The sequence below is a fragment of the Carcharhinus amblyrhynchos genome, unplaced genomic scaffold (genome assembly GCF_965287045.1).
Source record: "Carcharhinus amblyrhynchos unplaced genomic scaffold, sCarAmb.v2.hapA scaffold_39, whole genome shotgun sequence".
NCBI lineage: Eukaryota > Metazoa > Chordata > Chondrichthyes > Carcharhiniformes > Carcharhinidae > Carcharhinus > Carcharhinus amblyrhynchos.
Window position 1 is genome coordinate 5,435,474 of NW_027649780.1, and position 18,496 is coordinate 5,453,969.

Consider the following 18,496-nt stretch of genomic DNA (forward strand, 5'->3'; position numbering starts at 1 on the left):
ATGAACAAAATGCAGTCCTGGATGTAATTGAGAGCAGAAACAATAACAGCAGAATCCAAACACTGGAATTGCTTGTGAACTTGCTGGTGTCTCAGCAGGTGCAATGACTGACTGAATCTCTCACCACATTCAGAGCGGATAATGGCCTCTCTCCAGTGTGAAATCACTGGTGCGTCTGCAGATGCGATAGTGAGTGAATCCCACACAGAGCAGGTGAAGGTCCTCTCTCTAGTGTGAACTCACTGGTGTGTCTGCAGGTGGGATAAGACAGTGAGTCACTTCCCACACTGAGAGCAAGTGAATGGTTCCTCCCCAGTGTAGAGTCAGTGGTGTCATAGCAGGCTGGATGAATTACTGAATCCCTTGCCACACCCAAACCGGGTGAATGGCCTCTTTCCCGTGTGAACTCACTGGTGTGTCTTCAGACTGGATAGCTGAGTGAATCTCTTCCTACACTGAGAGCAGATGAACAGCCTCTCCCCAGTGTGGCTGCGCCGCTGAACTTCCAACTCCATTGGGAATCTGTATCCCTTCCCAAAATCCTCAAATGTCCATGGCTTCTCCATGGTGCAGGTGTCCTTGCCTCTCTCTTGGGTGGACAATCAGTTGAAACCTCATCCACACACACAACACGTGTACAGTCTTTCCCTGCTGTGAATGGTGTAATATTTATTCAGATTGTGTAACTGGTTAAAGCTCTTTAGTCAGTGCACTGGAACACACTCACTTGAGTGTGTGCATGTGTTGGTGTTTTTCCAGTCACACTGACATTCCAAAGCTTTTCAAATCGACAGACCAAACAATCATTTCTCCTTCTGGATTCAAATGCCAATGATATTCAGGTCCCGAGGAATATGGCTCTGTCAGATCTAAATGTGACATTTGATATTTTTGCCTCTGATTCCTCCTTCAATATCCTGTAAAACAAGTTTACAAAAGTCATCAATGTCAGTACAGGATAGAAATTCAGAAGACAATTCTAGTTTCTATGGAACATTCTTTCCTCTCTCGTTCCCCAAAAGCTGAAAAATCTCCATCCCACACACTCTCCCTTCGTCTTGTCTCACTTTCTTTTAAGAAGTCTTGGAACTCCTTTCACTCATTTTCCCTGAAGTGCATCAAACCAATCAAGAGAAGTCCAGAAAAATGAAATATTTTTACTGACAAAAGTTTATTAAGGAAACAGAACAGTCGCTGGTGTCTCCTGCGGGGGCAGACGACTAAGTGAGTCCCTTCCCACACGTGGAGTAAAGGATATCAGCGTCTAAGAGAGAGACCTGGCCCTAACTTTCCAAAGTCTGCAGCTTCCCTGGATTCACTTCCTTTCCCTTCAGTTGCTGCAAGTCCCCAGTTTCCCCCAGAATGAGAAAAGAAATGGAAAGGGGAGAAAAGAAAATGATTTACTCACAGATCTTGGAGACAGGACAAAGTTTGAACCCTGCTGAAGCTCAATCTACATTGTCACCAAGCCCACTCTCTGATTGATTGGAGGACCAGAGTCCTTCCGGTCCTCCAACTATTCTCATTGGTCAACATCTGAGGGGGGGGCGGGAAAAATGACTTACCGCACATGCGCATCTTCCCCTCTCCCTTGGACATGCGCAGTCCCGAGCCGCCTACTCGATGAATAGGACAGTTGCTGGAGCGCAGGCGATTGTGGGAACTGCTGCCGCCATTACTCGTCGGGAGCCCAAAATCCTGGGTCTGGGATGGAAATTGGGGCTGGGGGCGGGTGGGCGCAGTGACTCCATGCTGACACAAAGTGGATGTGGGTATTCACTGGATTGGATGGGGACGTCCCGTTAGCAAGGTCACTTCAGGTGGAGATCTTTTGTTTCCAAATTCCTGGGGCTTATTCCTTTCGTTGACACATTCGCCTGCCAACACGTCCTTCCCCATCCTCCCTCTCTTCTTTCCCAACCACCTTACCCCATCCCCTCCTTTACCCCTCACCTCTCCCTCCTCCCCACACCCCCTTCATCCCTCCCACTATCTCTCAGTTCTCTGTACCCTGTCCCCCTTCCTCCCGACCACCACTCCCCCTCTACGCTGGCTGTTTCCCCTCCCCCCCCACCAACCTTTCCCACTTCTCCCCATTCCGCCCCCAATGTCCCACTCACCTTCCATCCCCACCTTCCCAGAACCTTTCTATCCCTGCAACCTCCCACCCTCTCCCCTCCCCTTCTTCATCAACCTTAGTTTCTAAAATTCCTGTCTTGCCTATGTAGATTTATTGTTAAAACTTCATCCAAAGGCTTGTCTGTAATCCAGAAGGTGTTTGTTCCTCAAACAAGTAGATGTTTTTGATAAGAGAGGGGATTAAGGGTTATGGGGAGAGGGCGGGAAAGTGGAACTGAGCAGCGACAGATCAGCCATGATCTTATTGAATGGCGGGGCAGGCTCGAAGGGCTAGATGGCCTACTCCTGCTCCTATTTCTTATGTTCTTATGTTCTTATGTTAGAACCTTGATGTGGACAATTTGACTAACATGTGATTTTACTTTAATGCAAGGGTGTTACATCTATCATCCCTTTTACTAAATCTATTAATTCACGCTCACCGCCCCCACCCCCTTTTGGTCATTGGCCTAGTCCAAGGTAGCCAACTTCCTTTCCCTTTACAATCGTCTTCTCACAACTAATTTTTACATATAATTGAAGCTGTATATGCATATGCTGCATGTTGATGTTTTGTCTCTTTTACTCTGCAGGTGTGTCAGTCCACCTTGTTGTCTAACGAGGGGCATGCACACGGTGGGTCGTGCGTGGGCTGCTCTTGGATGTTTTGAGAGTGGCCTAGTACTTCGTGTCGTTGTGTGTGCTTAAAACTGGACTAGCAGATGGGCACCACAACAGCTCAGTGACTATCACTGCTAGCTGTGCAGATACATGGATTTGGGCCAGTGTCTGTGGGAGTTTGCACATTCTCCCTGTGGTTGCGTGAGTTTCCTCTGGGTGCTCTGGTTTCCTCCCACACCCCAAAAATGTGCTCTTAGGCTGATTGGTGTAACAAATTGTCCCTAAACTATTCTCCCCAGAATCTGGTTTCCAATGGGGGTACCATACGCATACACACGGGTCAAGGTATGTGTAGGAAAATGCTTTGTTAAGATGGCAGCGTGGGCTTGTTGGGCCGAAGGGCCTGTTTCCCGTGCTGTGTTGTTCTTTGTTTATATAAAAGCAGTGATAACATGCAATTGCTGTATAAATTGCATAGACTGAAAAAAAATGCTCAAGCTGTCCCCTCACCTGAATTAATTATTATGAAGTATTGTTTCTCTCTGGCCTTTATTTGCCCCCAATCCAAAATTCCATTTAATTTGGTCTGACAGTCAACTTCTCTCTGGAGTATGTGTCAGTGCCTTTATCATTTCAAAACGATTTCTTACTCTTCAGGCCATATTAACCATCTCATGTCAAGCTGTTTGTCAAATAGCTCAGCAAGTCTCAATAGAATCATAAAATCATTTCAGTGCCTGCAAAGGTCACCTTGGGTGGCATGGTAGCACAGTAGTTAGCACTGCTGCTTCACAGCTCCAGGGTCCTGGGTTCAACTCCTGGCTTGGGTCACTGTCCGTGCGGAGTTTGCACATTCTCCTCGTGTCTGCGTGGGTTTCCTCCGGGTACTCCGGTTTCCTCCCAGAGTCCAAAGATGTGTGGGTTAGGTTGATTGGCCATGCTAAGAAATTGCCCCTTGGTGTCCAGGGATGCGTATTTCAGTGGGATTAGTGGGTGTAATATGTAGGGATATGGGGGTAGGGCCTGTGTGGGATTGTGTTCGGTGCAGACTCGATGGGCTGAAGAGCCTCTTTCTGCACTGTAGGATTCTATGATGATCTGGCCCATCGAGTCTGCACAGACTGCAATCCCATCCAGGCTCTATCCCCATACCCTCACTTATTTACCCTGCTCATCCTCCTGACACTAATGGGCAATTTACTATGGCCAATCAACCGAATCTACAGATCTTTGGACTGTGGGAGGAAAGCGGAGCACCCAAGGGAAACCCACACAGGCACATGGAGAGTGTGCATACACCACGCAGTCACTCGAGACCAGAATTGAAACTGGGTCCTCGGCACAGTGCTAACTGCTGTGCCACTATGCCGCCCTTCATTCTTCAGTGCAGCTGCACCATGTATTCTCGGATGTTAGTTGATTCACAATTTACAAAGCATTTCTGCAACTTCGTATTGGTGTTCCAATTCCTTCTTCAATCCTCTGTCAGTGTCTCACATTCATAAGCCATTTTCGCACATTTCCCTACATGTTAAATATTGTCTCTCATGTTGTTACTACCAAGACAGTGTTCTTTTGTCCTACTTGTTGGCATCTCTCTGCCCTCTCCCACAAATCATTGTTTTGTATTTGTGGAAGGTTTATCGGGTCTATAGGGATGGTGCTGTGTATTTTAAATCATCATCCTGGATTCCACTGTCTGTCAAAGATGCACCATTTAATAAGAACATAAGAACATAAGAAATAGGAGCAGGAGTAGGCCATCTAGCCCTTCGAGCCTGCCCCGCCATTCAATAAGATCATGGCTGATCTGTCGTGGCTCAGTTCCACATTCCCGCCCTCTCCCCATAACCCTTAATCCCCTCGCTTATCAAAAACCCATCAACCTGCGTCTTAAAAATATTTAGCGAGGTAGCCTCCACCACTTCAACGGGCAGAGAATTCCAGAGATTCACCACCCTTTGAGTGAAGAAGTTCTTCCTCTACTCCGTTCTAAACCGCCCCCCCCTTTATCTTGAGGCTGTGCCCCCTAGTCCTACTGTCCTTTCTGAGCGGGAAGAGTCTCTCCACCTCTATCCTATCCATCCCATTCATCATCTTATACGTCTCAATGAGATCTCCCCTCATTCTTCTAAACTCTAACGAGTACAAGCCTAGTTTATTCAGCCTCTCCTCATAGCTCAACCCCCTCAACTCCGGCATCAGCCTAGTAAACCTCCTCTGCATTCCCTCCAAGGCCAAAATATCCTTGCATAAGTATGGCGCCCAAAACTGCACTCAGTACTCCAGCTGCGGCCTCACCAATGCCCTATATAGCCGCAGCAAGACCTCCCTACTTTTATATTCAATCCCCCTCGCTATGAAGGCCAGCATCCCATTCGCCTTCCTGACCACCTGCTGCACCTGCAAGCTGGGTTTTTGCGACTCATGCACAAGGACCCCGAGGTCCCTCTGCACCGTCGCCTGCTGCAGTTTTTCGCCAAGTAAGTAATAATCCTTCCTACCATTATTCCTACCAAAGTGGACCACCTCGCACTTGCCAACATTAAATTCCATTTGCCAGTTCCTGGCCCATTCGCCCAGCCTATCTAGATCCTTCTGCAGACTCTCCACACCCTCCGTGCAATTTGCCGTTTCACCAATCTTGGTGTCATCAGCAAATTTCGACACCATACACTCGGTTCCCTCCTCCAGATCATCTATATAAATGGTACATAGCTGAGGCCCCAGCACCGACCCCTGGGGCACCCCACTAGTCACCAACTGCCAATCCAAATAGCACCCATTGACCCTCACTCTCTGCCTCCTATTTGACAACCAATCCTCTATCCACGCTAACACCCTACCCCCAACTCCATGTCCCCTAACCTTCTGCAATAACCTCTTGTGAGGTACCTTGTCAAACACCTTCTGAAAATCAAGAAAGACCACATCCACCGGCTCTCCTCTATCCACCGCCCTAGACACATCCTCATAGAACTCCAGTAAATTTGTCAGACACGACTTCCCCTTAACGAAACCGTGCTGCGTCTGCTCTATCAAGCAATTCCCCTCAAGATGCCTCGCTATTTCCTCCTTGATGACGGATTCTAACACTTTACCTACAACAGACATTAAACTAACCGGCCTATAATTCCCTGCCTTTTGCCTGGCACCCTTCTTAAACAACGGTGTAACATTAGCCGCTTTCCAATCTTCCGGCACTTCCCCGGAATCCAGCGACGTCTGGAAAATAACCACCAAGGCATCCACTATCACCTCCGCCATTTCTTTCAGAACCCTCAGATGCATTCCATCCGGTCCTGGGGACTTGTCCACAATCAGCCCCTCCAGTCTGTCGAGCACCTCCTCTCTAGTAACAATAACGTCATTGAGACCCTCCAGTCCTACCACCTTTCCATCTCTAACACCCGGCAAATTATTCACGTCCTCCTCCGTGAAGACCGAAACAAAAAAGTTATTCAAGACCTCAGCTATTTCCCCATCCCCTACCACTAAGTCCCCCTTCTCATCCTCTAAGGGTCCAACGTTCACCCTAGCCAGCCTCTTCCTTTTTATATATTTATAAAAACTCTTGCTATCCTTTTTTATATTAAGCTGGATATATTCTGCTGGAAATTATAATTCTGCTGGAAACTTCAAAATAAAGTCAAAAGTCAGGGTCAAATGGGTTTTCCATCTCAATGTGTTTGCTTATTTTCCCCTGTACAGTCCCAATGTCTCAGATTATCAAATTGAATTCCCTCAAAAAGTTCATAAAGACACAAATATCTCTAAGAGAAAGCTGTCACCTCATTCACCTTGTCTATACTTCCCTTTTACCAGAATGTTCATCAGTACCCGAGTGTATGTATTCCTTTAAACTACAGTTCTGGAGAATCTTTTAAAACTTGAAATATTCTCATACCTTAAACAAAAACTGAACGTTTCTCAGTAACCTCATTGCAGTGTTAATGTAAGTCCATTTGTGACACTAATAAATAAACTTTAAAAACATTTGAAGTTTCAGTTTATTCATTAGTCAGAAGTAGGCTCATAGTCACACTGCATTGCAGTTCCTATGAAAATCCGCTAGTCACCACACTCAGGCGCCTGTTTGGGTACAGAGGAAAAATTTAGCATGGTCAAAGCACCTAACCAGCATGTTTCTTCAACTGGAACACCCAGAGAAAACCCACGCAGACACAGAGAGAACATGCAGACTCTACCCAGACAGTGACCCAAGCCAGGAATTGAACCAATGTCCCTGGCACTGTGAGACAGCAGTCCTAACCACAGTGTCAGCGTGCTGCACCAAATTTGTATTTGATTCCAGGCATTATCAACTTTGTTTTTTCCCTTAAACATCAGGTAATTTCCATTTTAAATCCTTGAAATAGCAACTCATGTCAGATATTTATCAACTCCAATATCCAAAGCAGGTTTTCTGAAAGGTAAAGTCTTTTATTCTCTGCGTTAAGTCTCAAAACTGCTGACTTCACTCAGAGTTGGAAACTATCATCACTTGTTTGAAAAACACAAACAATCCAATTGGCTCTGGCCAAGATCTGAGTGAGTAAATATATGGAATCATAGGTTACATTAAAAAACAAAGGCTGTGTGGAGATTTATATTAAAAAATCTGCTGAAAGGGTTAATTTTTCTGTAGAACCTAAGAGAGGCGGGGAGTGAGCAGAGGAAACTTGGTGTGCAAGTCTGTCAGTTTATATAATTTAAAAATCTTCTCGTGTTATTTTCATCAATTTTGCTCACATTTCATCTCTTTTGTCTATCCTATTTTTAAAAGTCAATTTCATTTTCCAGTATTTGCTACTTCCTCAAAGTTGAAAGAAATACTTTAAGAAATGTATTATTAACATAATCTCAACAACTTTAACTCAAATGTTTTGGAAAGTTGAAATTGGATTGCTGCCAAACTGCAGCCTTATCTTTCTGTTTTGGAGCAATTTGGCCTTCACAATTCTAACCTTGAAGAACTTAGTTTCAAACCCAAATACATTCCTTTCACATTTTAGCACAGTTTCAATTTATTTCAAACAAAAAGTCATGGCAGTTCAAATTAGATTAATTGTTATTCCCTTTCCAAACAAATTCTTCAAATTTATGATGCTTGCAAACACCCTGCTTTAACAATTATGATTCAAATGTATGGTATTCCTTCAATTGGGCAAACAAATTTCAGTAAGGGTTGTGGATCATCCTACAGTGTGGAAGGAGGCCATTCGGCCCATCGAGTCTACACCAATCACAATCCCACCCAGGCCCATGCATTTACCCTGGCTAGTTCCCCTGACACTAAGGGGCAATTTAGTATTGCTAATCCACATGATTAGCCACATCCACATCATGACAGTGCAGAGATCATGGCTAACCTCACACATCAGCATCGCCCACCGGAAAGACAGAGGGGAGGGGAGAGAGCTTTCAATTTTCCTGGTCTTGGAGACAATAACTACATCTCCTCACTGGTGACTGATTTGTGTTTCAGGTTGTTTGATTTTAGCTAAACATGGGGAGTGGTCTGCTTCAGGAGAGGTGTCACTTTGTGGCTGAATTCACTTCCTCAAATTCCCCTTGGCATCTTAGAAACCCTACAGAGAGAGAGGCCATTTGGCCCATCGAGTCTGCACCGACCACAATCCCACCCAGGCCCTATCCCCATATATTTTACCCACTAATCCCTCTAACCTACGCATCTCAGGACACTAAGAGTCAATTTCTTAGTATGGCCAATCAACTTAACCCGCACATCTTTGGACTGTGGGAGGAAACTGGAGTGCCCGGAGGAAATCCACGCAGACATGAGGAGAACGTGCAAACTCCACACAGACAGTGACCCAAGCCAGGAATTGAACCCAGGTCCCTGGAGCTATGAAGCAGCAGTGCTAACCACTGTGCTACCGTACCGCCCATCTTCTAACTCTTCATTTGATCTGATATTTTCTGACTGTAAATTGAAGTTTGGCCTAACAGCATTAGCTTTTTTCTGAGCACCACTCACCCTATCATCTGTTCCCTGTTTCCAATGTCACTGATTGCCCAGGGCAAACCTGCCAGCAATCAGATCCATTCTGCAACTTATCCACCAGTTCCCTTCACTTTTTGTATTTTAGAACATAGAACATAGAACATTACAGCGCAGAACAGGCCCTTCGGCCCACGATGTTGCGCCGACCAGTTAAAAAACAATGACCCACTAACCTAAACCAATCCCTTTTCGTCCATAAACCTATCCACAGATCTATTAAATGCCCCCAAACTAGGCACATTTACAACCGCAGCAGGCAGGGCATTCCAATCCCTCACCACCCTCTGGGTAAAGAACCTACCCCTGACATCCATCCTATAACTACCCCCCCTTAATTTAAAGCCATGCCCCCTCGTGCTAGATTTCTCCATCAGAGGAAAAAGGCTATCACTATCCACCCTATCTAAACCTCTAATCATCTTGTATGTTTCAATAAGATCCCCTCTTAACCGCCTTCTTTCTAGCGAAAACAACCCCAAATCCCTCAGTCTCTCCTCATAGGACCTCCCCTCCATACCAGGCAACATCCTGGTAAACCTCCTCTGCACCCTCTCCAAAGCCTCCACATCCTTCCTGTAATGTGGGGACCAGAACTGCACACAGTACTCCAAGTGCGGCCGCACCAGAGTTGTGTACAGTTGCAACATAACACTGCGACTCCTAAATTCAATCCCCCTACCAATAAACGCCAAGACACAGTATGCCTTCTTAACAACCTTATCTACTTGATTCCCAACTTTCAGGGATCTATGTACACATACACCTAGATCCCTCTGTTCATCCACACTATTCAAAGTCCTCCCGTTAGCCCTATACTCAACACATCTGTTATTCCTACCAAAGTGAATTACCTCACACTTCTCCGCATTAAACTCCATCCGCCACCTCTCAGCCCAGCTCTGCAACCTGTCTAAGTCTTCCTGCAAACTATGACACCCTTCCTCACTATCTACCACACCTCCGACTTTGGTATCATCAGCAAATTTACTAATCCACCCAACTATACCCTCATCCAGATCATTAATAAAAATTACAAACAGCAGTGGCCCCAAAACAGATCCCTGAGGCACACCACTTGTAACCGAACTCCATGATGAATATTTACCATCAACCACCACCCTCTGTCTCCTATCCGCTAGCCAATTCCTGATCCAATTCCCTAGAACACCCCCAATCCCATACATCTGCATTTTCTGCATTTTTGTACTCAGTTATAAGGTACGTAGGTTTCCAATGTCATTGTAGATTAACTTATTCTGGACTTTTTCCAACTCGCTATTTCCTTTCTGAATCTCTTTAGAAATCTTATTAAGGACCTGCTTGTAATCTCCATCACATTCTTCTACACTTCCCAAGGTATATTTTGCTCCTGATGCCCTTGACTCTGTGTCAAACTGCCATAGCAATTCTAGCATATGCCAAAGCCATTGTTGCATTTGCTTTTGTGAGGTAGCAGTACTAACCACTGTGCAACTGAACTGAACACTGGCACAGTGGATAGAAACATAGAAACTAGAAGCAGGAAGAGGCCACTCGGCCCTTTGAACCTGCCCCGTCTTTCATCTTGATCATAGCTGATCATCAAATTCAATATCCTGATTCCCCCTTCCTCCCACATCTCTTGATCACTTTAGCCCCAAGAACTATATCTAATTTCTTCTTGAATTCAGACAAAGTTTTGGCCTGAATTATAGGGTGTTACTTTGGTTAGCACTACTGCCTCACAGCGCCAGGGATACGGATTCAATTCCAGACTTGGATGAATGTCTGTGCGGTGTTTGCACATTCTCCCCGTGTCTGCATCGGCTTCCTCTAGGTGCTACAGTTGCTATCCACAGACCAAGGATGTCAAGGTTAGGTGGACTTGGAATGCTAAATTCCCTCTTACTATCCCAGGATGTGTCAGTTGGATGGATTAGCCATGGTAAATGTGTGAGGTTATGAGGATAGGGTAGGGGAAATGGCCTGGGTGAGGACTCTGTAAGACAGAATTGGAACAGTCTTGATGGGCCAAATGGCCTCCTTCTGGACTATACGGGCACTATGATTTACTATACAATCGGAGGTGTTGTTCTGCTATAAACCTTGTGATAGAGCCTTCAGCTCCCCAATCAAACTTCATGGAACTCTGTTCCTCTTTTCCTGATGACATTCTATTGTTGCCCATCTCTGACTTTGAACCTGCATGGTTCTAATCAACTTGTTTACATGCCATTTCTTTCAGGAGTCTGGCCTCCCTGTGCAGCTTTTTATAACTCTCCTATATCATAGAATATATACCATAGAACCTATTCTGTCCTTAGGTGTGAGTAACCTGGAACTCACAGTGCTCCTTCATGAGAAGAAAAGATTGGGTAGGTGTTACCCCAGGTGGGGCCAGAACAGAACTGAAAATAATGGAGTGAAATTGAGTGAGGGGGGTCACAGAGAGAGTTTTCCTCTCCCTCAAGGTGTGGACCGTAAGAATCCGTCAGCTTCAGGTTTTCTTGCTAATGAATGAACATTAAATTAAATCCTAATGGTTGTGCATTGATTTTGAATTTGATTGTTACACTTCTCCTGTTTTTATTCCTGTTGTGATTACACTCTGGGTAAGGATGGTTGACAGGATGGGAACTTGTGGTTTGGGTCTTCATTGACCAAATGTTTTATTGATCCAAAAGGGGCTGAACTTCAGCAGAAATCTTGCAGAGCTGAGAACATTCGACTTGCTGTGTGGGAACAGGGAGATAAACAGCTCCCAGAGGACAGAGAAAGCAATAGTGCATGAATCAATCTGCCATCTCCGCATTTTCATTATTTTCACTTTCTGTATGACCAGCGCTCCACTTGTTAACTTTTTTTTTCAAATACCTACTTGTACTTTATTCTTTGAGCTAGCTTTCTATCATATTCTAATTTTTCCACCCTTATTCTTCACTTGGTCATTCTTGGCCATTTTAAAAATTCTGATCAGTTGTCTGACCTGCCGGCCAATGTTGGGCAATGGTATGTGTTAGAGTGGGCCAAGGCTGAGGCAGCATTGTTATATATAACACTGTGGGCGGCATGGTAGCACAGTGGTTAGCACTGCTGCTTCACAGCTCCAGGGTCCTGGGTTCAATTCCTGGCTCGGGTCACTGTCTGTGTGGAGTTTGCATGTTCTCCTCGTGTCTGCGTGGGTTTCCTCCGGTTTCCTCCCACAGTCCAAAGATGTGCGGGTTAGATTGATTGGCTGTGCTAAGAAATTGCCCCTTAGTGTCCCGAGATGCACAGGTTAGAGGGATTAGTGGGTATAATATGTAGGGATATGGGGCTAGGGCCTCTTTCTGCACTGTACTGTGATATATATTGATATATCCTGATGTTCTATGAAAACAAAATGGGGTGTTACTAACTGTTATGTAAAACATCATGGGACCTAGCTGACTTGTCCTATAGCTATTCAATCATTAAAGACACACTCATGGAGCATTAAACTTGCCCAGCAGAGCCTCTCGTATCAGCATCAGGCAGCTGCTTTGTGAGACTGCCAGCAGTAGAAGCAAGTCAGAGATAGGAGTGTCCTGAGAAGAGAGATTCCTTGTGAAGGTTCGGGGACGGTTGATAACATACAGGAATTCTATGATTCTAATGAACATTCTTTCCTCTCTCATTCCCCAAAAGCTGTAAATTTCCATCCCACACACAATCTCCCTCCATTCTCACTCTGCTGTATCTAATATTCACCCTCCCAATTCTCCTGAAGGTGCTGATTGACAGATCCGTGCTCACTGCTTCCTGTGCTGGACACACAGAGAGCTGAAAATCTCCATGCAGGCTGCCAGACAGATACACGTCTATCTGACTGGACTAACAATGTGTTCAATATATAGGATGGCTCTAGTTGGAGGAGATACAGGGACTTGTGATTGATGATGATCTTGAACTTGCTGCCTAGGAGGGCAGTCAAGCAGAGATGATCAGTAACTTCCAAATGGGATTGGATGGGTACAGAATGAGAGCCAGCCCAGATTGACAGAATTACTCAACAGAGAGCTGTCAATCTGCAATTTATTGAATTTTTAACCTGTTACGGCGTTTTGTTCGTAAGTAAAGCCAAAACTTTAGCTAATTCAAAGACTCACAGAGACAACATCCTGGTGAAAGATGTTTCTTTATTGACCAGTGTACACCAGGAGATGAGTGCTCATGTGCTGGGCAGTCCAGCACCCCTCTGAAGTTACATGACATTTGTCAGTACAATTATACATTTTCCAAGTTCACGTTTCCCACCCTCTGGTTCATCCCTGCCAGATAAGAACCAAGATTCGTTCGTACAAGTCAATCATTGTTAATAAATGTTATATACCTTAGCCAATTACATCCTGCCCTCTGACAGCATGGGAAGTCATTGGTCTGTAGAATCTGGAAGCTTCCTTTCTCTGTCGCCTAGCAACTTCTACGATGTAAGTCATAGAGTTCAAAGGTCCCATTGTTTCTCAATTACATAGGCGGTAGTGTTTAAAAGTCTCCATTCTCAGGTCTGCGATGCACTTTCTATTCAACAGAAATTGAATTACTCCATTCTTGCTGGCTTGGAAACTTGCACTTTCCATGACTTATACTGATAAAAACTGGGCTCTGTGACTGCACTGTTCTTAAAGAAAGTGGTCCTTCTAATTTAGCTTTCATCCCATTACCCTCCGGGCAGCCTGCATTTGGCCAAGGTGTACAAGGCCATTTTCAAAAATATGTGTTTAAATCTGAAATACATGTTTAAATCTTCTAACTGCGGTTATATGTGTCTCTATGAAAACAGTACCTCTGTAAGGTATGTATCTAAGGCACGTTGTGATTCTTATTCTAAATTAATCCACTCAGTTCTAGTAGTCTTTATTATATTTTGAAATTCTCTAACATCAGCGAACAAAGAAAATACTCAATTTTTGTACAGTTACTCAGTCCATCTCAGCTCGACACAATCCAGTCAGGATGGTTATAGAATGTATACGTTATATATAGTCCAATGAAACTTGTATCCGGTCTGGGAGTCATTTCTATTTAATGACCTCTCCTCTTGAACTCTTTTCTTCAATATCCAATTCCAGAATTTTCCTTTTCATTGTGTAAATTACGTCAGGAATAAATCTTTGGACCCAACAGGAAGTTTACCCCAAGATCAATCCACCATCGGATTGGTCAGAATCATTTCACATGTCCCAAATTTTAAATAACCATTACAAATTAAAACTCTCATTCTCACGTGTGAATTATATCCAGATTAAAATTCCCACATGTTTAGTAAAAGATCCTGGAATCGTGTCTCTGGCCAGTAAACATGGCTCTAGGTTCATAACTTTTGAAAAAAAAAGCTTTATTAATTACACTTCCTTCTGTAAAACCTGTTTGATTTAAATCACACACAGAAAACTTCAAAGCCTGAGGCATTCAACCCACAAATATCACCCACACACAAGCAGAGAAACTTAGAATGTGCTTTACAACAACAATAACCAAAATTAATTCCTTAAGCGTTCTTGTGATTCTGTTTTTAAATTTCCAAAAATGCTTTTAATTAAAGACTCGAGATAAGGTTAATTCCCCAGAAGGATAAACCTTAACAAATGCAGCCCAAAACAATGATTAAACACATCTACAAACATCCACATAAACAAACAAAACACACAGATTCTCACAGCTCGTAAATTTCAAACAAGGAATCCTCAGCATTCTCTCTCACAGCTATAGCTTCTAAAAGCAACAAAGCACTACAAGCTCACAACTCCTTGAATAAAATAAGATTCAAGATCCTTTATTATAACATAAGAACATAAGAAATAGGAGCAGGAGTAGGCCACCTAGCCCTTCGAGCCTGCCCCGCCATTCAATAAGATCATGGCTGATCTGTCGTGGCTCAGTTCCGCTTTCCCGCCCTCTCCCCATAACCCTTAATCCCCTCTCTTATCAAAAACCCATCAACCCGCGTCTTAAAAATATATAGCGAGGCAGCCTCCACCACTTCAACGGGCAGAGAATTCCAGAGATTCACCACCCTCTGAGTGAAGAAGTTCTTCCTCTACTCCGTTCTAAACCGCACCCCCCCCTTTATCTTGAGGCTGTGCCCCCTAGTCCTACTGTCCTTTCTGAGCGGGAAGAGTCTCTCCACCTCTATCCTATCCATCCCATTCATCATCTTATATGTCTCAATGAGATCTCCCCTCATTCTTCTAAACTCTAACGAGTACAAGCCCAGTTTATTCAGCCTCTCCTCATAGCTCAACCCCCTCAACTCCGGTATCAGCCTAGTAAACCTCCTCTGCACTCCCTCCAAGGCCAAAATATCCTTGCGTAAGTGCGGCGCCCAAAACTGCACACAGTACTCCAGCTGCGGCCTCACCAGTGCCCTGTACAGCTGCAGCAAGACCTCCCTACTTTTATATTCAATCCCCCTCGCTATGAAGGCCAGCATCCCATTCGCCTTCCTGACCACCTGCTGTACCTGCAAGCTGGGTTTTTGCGACTCATGCACAAGGACCCCGAGGTCCCTCTGCACCGTCGCCTGCTGCAGTTTTTCGCCACGTAAGTAATAGTCCTTCCTACCATTATTCCTACCAAAGTGGACCACTAAGCCAACTTCCAAGGCCTGATTTTATGGGCAATATCTAGTCCGTGTTGATGTAAAATCCAAACCTGAAAAATTACCACCTGCAAAATCTTTATTCTTTATCTGGGGTTGAGGTGCCAACAGGACAAAAGTCTTAGTTATTTCAAATTCCTTCGCCGACTATTGGGTCACAAATCCCTCACAGTTCTGATCACAGATTTATGGCAAAATAACGTAAACAATGCCTGACAGTGCTTCTTAACTTCTTATCCAACTACCCACCACCAAGACACACTTTTCACAGATTTCGGTACTTCAACTGCTGAGCACCAGTCGGTCCTGGAATAAGTTGAATTCTAACTCATTCTGAGTAAATATTTTCACCAGGTCCTCTGTCAGGGCCCTGCTAAGCAGCTTTAATGGTCCGTGATTGCAAAATATGAGCAGTTACAAGAATGTGGTCATGATTTGGGGCAGCACAGTGGTTAGCACTGCTGCCTCACAGCTCCAGGGACTTGGGTCCCAGTCCCGGCTTGGGTCATTATCTGTCTGGAGTTTGCACGTACTCCTTGAGTCTGTGTGTGTTTCCTCCGCATGCTCCGGTTTCCTCCCACAGTCCAAAGATATGCTGGTTAGGCTGACTGGCCATTCTAAATTGCCCCTTGGTGTCCTGGGATGTGTTGGTTAGAGGCATTAGTGGAGTAAATGTGTGGAGGGATGGGGATAGGCCCTGGGTGGGATTGTTGGTGCAGACTCGATGTAAGTTTTCTATGATAGTCCAGTCCCATAATGCCTCATATTCAACCTGCAGTCCTTTAATTATAACAGAAGAAATGGCTGTATGTAGATGCCTCAGCCATGGTCACTGAATCCACTGCTATAATGATTGAGGTGTAAGTACACCCACAGTGCTGTTAGGGAGGGATTTCTAGCTACACATTCCAGACTTTCACTCGAATGTAGGTGGATACCAGATTGATATATTCCATTCAATCACACCCAAGGTGAGTTATTCCAATTCCATTAATGTCCAGGACAATATATTCACAACATCTTTCAAACAGAAATTCAACATTCCCATTTGATTTCAGGTATTAACATATTCTGTTAGTTTGTTCTTTATTGTCAATATCAGGCTAGGATTGCTCTCTTGGAGCAAAGGAGATGGAGGAGAGATTTGATAGAGATAGACAAGATTCTGTCAGGTTTAGATAAGGTGGACAAAGAAAAGATGTTCCCTTTCGCTGATGGGACAAGGGTGAGGGGATCACAGATTTAAGGTTTTGAGTTAGAGATGTAGGGGGGGTGGTGACGTGAGGAAGGATATTTTAATGCAGTGAATGGTAATGACCTGGAACTCACTGCCTCTGAGGGTGGAGGAAGTGGAGACAATAAACAATTACAAGGGAGGCATTGGGGAGGGGTTTCAAACAGAAATGCTGACTAAATACCTCTCAACTTCCTAACACCCTGTCACTCTGGTGATTCTTGTGAAATTTGAAACCAGGTACTCGCAACAAGACTCAAAGAGCATCAGCCCACTGGTGGCTGAGACCTGCCAGTCTAGCAGAAAGAAACCCTTTGACCCTCCCCATTGACCAACTGTGAGAATGAACAAAATACAGTTCTGGATATAACTGAGAGCAGAAACAATAACAGCAGAATCCAACCCCCTGGAATCACTCGTGAACTTGCTGGTGTCTCAGCAGCTGGGATGAAACTCTGAATCCCTTCCCACACTGAGAGCAGGTGAATGGTTTCTCCCCAGTGTGAACTCGCTCGTGTTTCCGCAGGTGGGATGAAACTCTGAATCCCTTCCCACACTGAGAGCAGGTGAACGGCCTCTCCCCAGTGTGAACTCGCTGGTGACTCTGCAGATTGGACAACTGAGTGAATCCCATCCCACACTGAGAGCAGCTGAACGGTTTCTCCCCAGTGTGAATGCGCTGGTGTGTCCTCAGTCCCGTGGAGCTTTTGAATCCAATCCCACAGTCAGAGCATTTAAAGCGTCGCTCATTACTGTGAGTGAGATTATGTTGAAGCAGGCTGGATAACTGAGTGAATTCCTTCCCACAGTCAGCGCAGGTGAATGGTCTCTCCCCAGTGTGAACTCGCTGGTGTATTAGCAGGGTGGATGACTGAGTGAATTCTTTCCCACAGTCAGAGCAGGTGAATGGCCTCTCCCCAGTGTGAACTCGCTGATGTATAAGCAGGGCAGATAACTGAGTGAATCCCTTCCCACACACAGAGCAGGTGAACGGTCTCTCCCCAGTGTGAATGCGTCGATGAATTTCCAACTGAGATGGGAACTTGTATCTCTTCCCACAGTCCCCACATTTCCACGGTTTCTCCATGGTGCGGGTGTCCTTGTGACTCTTCAGGTTAAACAAGCAGTTAAATCTCACACAGAACACAGGTACAGTCTCTCTCCACTGTGAATGCTGCAATGAATTTTCAGGGTGTCTAACTGGTTAAAGCTTTTTCCACGCTCAGTGCACTCGAACACTCACTCAGGGGTGTGTGTGTGTGTGTGTGTGTGTGTGTGTGTGTGTGTGTGTGTGTGTGTGTGTGTGTGTGTGTGTGTGTGTGCGCGCGCGCACCTCTCTCTCTCGGTGCTTTTCCAGTCTCACGGATGTTTAACGCCTTTTGAAGCAGACAGAATAGGGGAACATTTCTCCTTACTGATTCAAAAGCTAATGATATTCTGTCCAGATGAATTCTGTGACTCTGTCAGATCTTGATGTGGGATTTGTATATGGATCCTAAACTTCAGACATCCTGTAAAAGGAGTTTGCAGCAGAAATCACATTCAGTACAGGATCAAAATTCAGAACATACAATTCTAGTTTTTATGAAACATTCGTTCTCCTCTTATTCCCCTCAATCTGTAAATTAGTTAAGATAAAGTGGGGTTGTGATTGGTCATGATCTTGTTGCAGATGAGGGTAGTCAAGCAAAGATGGTCAATGGTTTCAAATGAGATTTGATCAGTGCTGCAGGGTTACAGAATGGGACCAACTCCAGACTGACAGAACTGCTCGACAGAGAGTCAGTAAAAAGTCTGACAACACCAGGTTTTAGTCCAACCTATTTATTTGATAATATACCCACAAGCTTTCGGGGTTAGTCCCTTCGTCAGGTGAATGGAGAGTTCTGGCCAGAAC

The 18,496-nt window shown here is 44.8% G+C and overlaps 1 protein-coding gene across 1 annotated transcript; it reads right to left on the reverse strand.

The window, feature by feature from the left end:
- Nucleotides 1-15,353: 15,353 nt before the first annotated feature.
- On the reverse strand, nucleotides 15,354-17,870 carry LOC145363727 (uncharacterized). Its single transcript, XM_080218966.1, has one exon. The coding sequence runs from the start codon at nucleotides 17,684-17,686 to the stop codon at nucleotides 17,012-17,014; it is 675 nt and encodes a 224-aa protein (XP_080075092.1). The 5' UTR covers nucleotides 17,687-17,870; the 3' UTR covers nucleotides 15,354-17,011.
- Between the last annotated feature and the right edge of the window lie 626 nt (nucleotides 17,871-18,496).

Bases quoted from the DNA above. Each gene is read 5' to 3' on its own strand.
- LOC145363727 (XM_080218966.1), bottom strand. From the start codon at position 17,686: ATGGAGAAACCGTGGAAATGTGGGGACTGTGGGAAGAGATACAAGTTC.